The sequence below is a fragment of the Aspergillus stella-maris genome (genome assembly GCF_047715825.1).
Source record: "Aspergillus stella-maris strain CBS 113639 unplaced genomic scaffold BDV14scaffold_212, whole genome shotgun sequence".
NCBI lineage: Eukaryota > Fungi > Ascomycota > Eurotiomycetes > Eurotiales > Aspergillaceae > Aspergillus > Aspergillus stella-maris.
The window spans coordinates 1-2,516 of NW_027397006.1; the positions used below are offsets into that span (position 1 = coordinate 1).

General features: G+C 46.8%; 1 protein-coding gene across 1 annotated transcript; it reads left to right on the forward strand.

The window, feature by feature from the left end:
- On the forward strand, window positions 1-1,683 carry BDV14DRAFT_49046 (uncharacterized protein). The gene is made up of 2 exons (XM_073776894.1): window positions 1-826; window positions 882-1,683. The coding sequence occupies exons 1-2, from the start codon at window positions 151-153 to the stop codon at window positions 1,610-1,612; spliced, it is 1,407 nt and encodes a 468-aa protein (XP_073621581.1). The 5' UTR covers window positions 1-150; the 3' UTR covers window positions 1,613-1,683.
- The last annotated feature ends 833 nt before the right edge of the window (window positions 1,684-2,516 follow it).

Sequence of the window (2,516 nt, forward strand, 5' to 3'; positions counted from 1 at the left end):
AGCTTATATTTATTCTTCCATTCTACCCCATTTATCTACGTTTTATGCGAGTCAGGGCTGCTTGCTTAACGTCGCCCAAAGCCTGGGTGGGAGGGCTACTTGATTCTTCAAGGGTTTTTGTTTTAATACATTGAATTTCGCGATAACAGAATGACCACCTCTTCGGGAAACCAACCATGGAACTTGAAGAAAGTCCTTGTTCACGCACCCAATTGCAATGTTTCCTGTGTCACTCGCCTCCATATCATCCATGGTCAAACTGCTAACCAAGCATCTATCTCGCTATCAATCACGACAACTCTCGCTAACTCAAGCAGACCCCAGGTGCTATCCTTAAATATTCCTCCCGAACGGGTTGAACAATGTGGTTTAGCTCTTAGAAGCAACGACTCTCTGTGTCCATCTCATCTACTTTCCCTGCACCCGGCGCCTGTTGAAAATGTATCAGCCATCTCAACACTAAGTCTTCGCCTCAACATGGTCGGCATTGTTCGTTGTCCATCTGGGTTAGACTCTTTGACACCAGCCATACCAGAAGATTTGAAGTTTTACTCATTTGCCCAAATTTGTCAATCCAAATTTCTCCGTCTATACTTCTCTGGACGACAGTTCCTAGGTAATAATTATCTTGATAAACTACACCAATTGTCCAATGCTCTGCAACAAAGAAGTCTTCAAGCAGTGCCTTTCGACACCGCTCGCCATGGCGTGCTTGAGAGAGATTGGCGGGTCTTTGCTTTGTCTCCCGATCCACCCCCATATTGCCAAGATTCCGAGCAGGTGGATCCTTACCCATATCTTCAGTATGGAGGAAAACGGCGCAGAGGTATCTTCTCATCTTACCATATTGCCTTATATAATAGTCTAATGATAATCTCTAGACCGGTCAATGTCGCCCAATGATAAAGAACGGAAAACACAGCGCCTTCCACCCCCTCAATTGATAGGCTCTCCGACAGAGGTCAACACGCCGAGTACTCGGGCTCCTTCCCGATCACCATCCTCGATCCGCCCGACTGACTTTCGACGTGCTTCCTCCCCCAGCCAAACAGAGCATCAGACCCACACGTATCTTGTACGTAAGCTCCGTGGCGTTTCTGATGACCGGATCCGCAAACTGTTAATTGAATCTGGCCACGAACACCTGCTAGCCACACCTCAAGAAGTAGACAGCTCTCCCGAGGCCGACATGGTGATTGACCGTAGGCTCGAACAATACGTTGATAAGAGAATTGAGTGCCAGCTCGATCGATACGTCAAGAAGATTGAGCGACGGTTCGAACAACACGTTGACCTTGCCGTGACTGAGTGTCGCGATCAGGCCTCCGAGTTTCAGGAACAAATCGATGATGGTAATCTTGAGGTACAGAACACAGCGAAAGAATGTGTTGAAGAAATTGAAGATCAGGTGCAAAGCTACTTGGACGATCTAAAAGAACAAGCGCAACAGTGCATGAAGGATGTTAAGGACCAGGTGACCAACATCCAATCTACAATCTCTACAAAGGAAAAATTTCAGCCATGGTCAAAAGCTTCTGCTCAGCCTTTACTTGATGGAAAGTCAAGCACTTGTCGTGAGTTGGGTGTCCGTACCAGGCGCAGTTCCATTTAGACAAGTACTGATGGTTGAGACCTTATACTTGTAGTTTACAGGTAAATTTGATTCTTGCATTGCCCTGCTGCGCGGTGACGATGGAAATGCGTATTTGTGAATAGTTGTCCTGGCGTGATTCCAGCCCAGTTGGGCTAAGAGTTAAAAGACCTCATTAGTTGCAATACAGTTGCTCCTCCTTGTAGTATATACGTAAGAAAGTGGGCTGGCAACTCTTGACGGGCAACTGGTGCCCATTAGTATCCTCTTTTGGCAAGGCGTGAAGCCCAGCCGAGCACCTGAGGCGCACATTTCTGCATCATCTTGGTGGCGAGCGAATTTTTGCGTGATAGGCTTGGGGTTGCGCAGAAAACTAGGCGGATATTTTTGGCTGTTCTGGTATGGCTTGGTCATTTTGGGGTTCCATTCGGCGTCATACTATCTTGGCAGATACCAGCCGGAAATATAGGCTAACCACTTGTGAGAAGTAGGGCTTTGGAATTAGGGTTCGAAAATGGGCGCTGATGTGCAATGCATGGAAGGACATTTCGGGATACTGTATAAATCTCTAGCCTGTGCTGCAGCGGCGACATATCTGGTCCTGGCAAGGGTGCGCAGGAAACATTTGAATACTTCATTTGCACAGAGAAACAAATAGCATCTACTTTCTTTTATGTGGGATGTGGTTTTGGCCATTCTATGGTTTATTTTGTTTGGAATCCTCGGAAAGACTTATATAGGGGCCAATCTGGAAAGAGTCGGTGACACCAAGGGAAGTAACTTTGAACAGATGAGAAGAGCAGTGTGGGTGGTTTTTGTGAATTTCTTACTTTGGGCCTTGACAGGACTGTCAGATAAGGTCAGGGTCGTCCTGCTAAGCGTCGAGTCGGACCTTAGGTATTCTGATATCAAGAGAGAGAAGAGC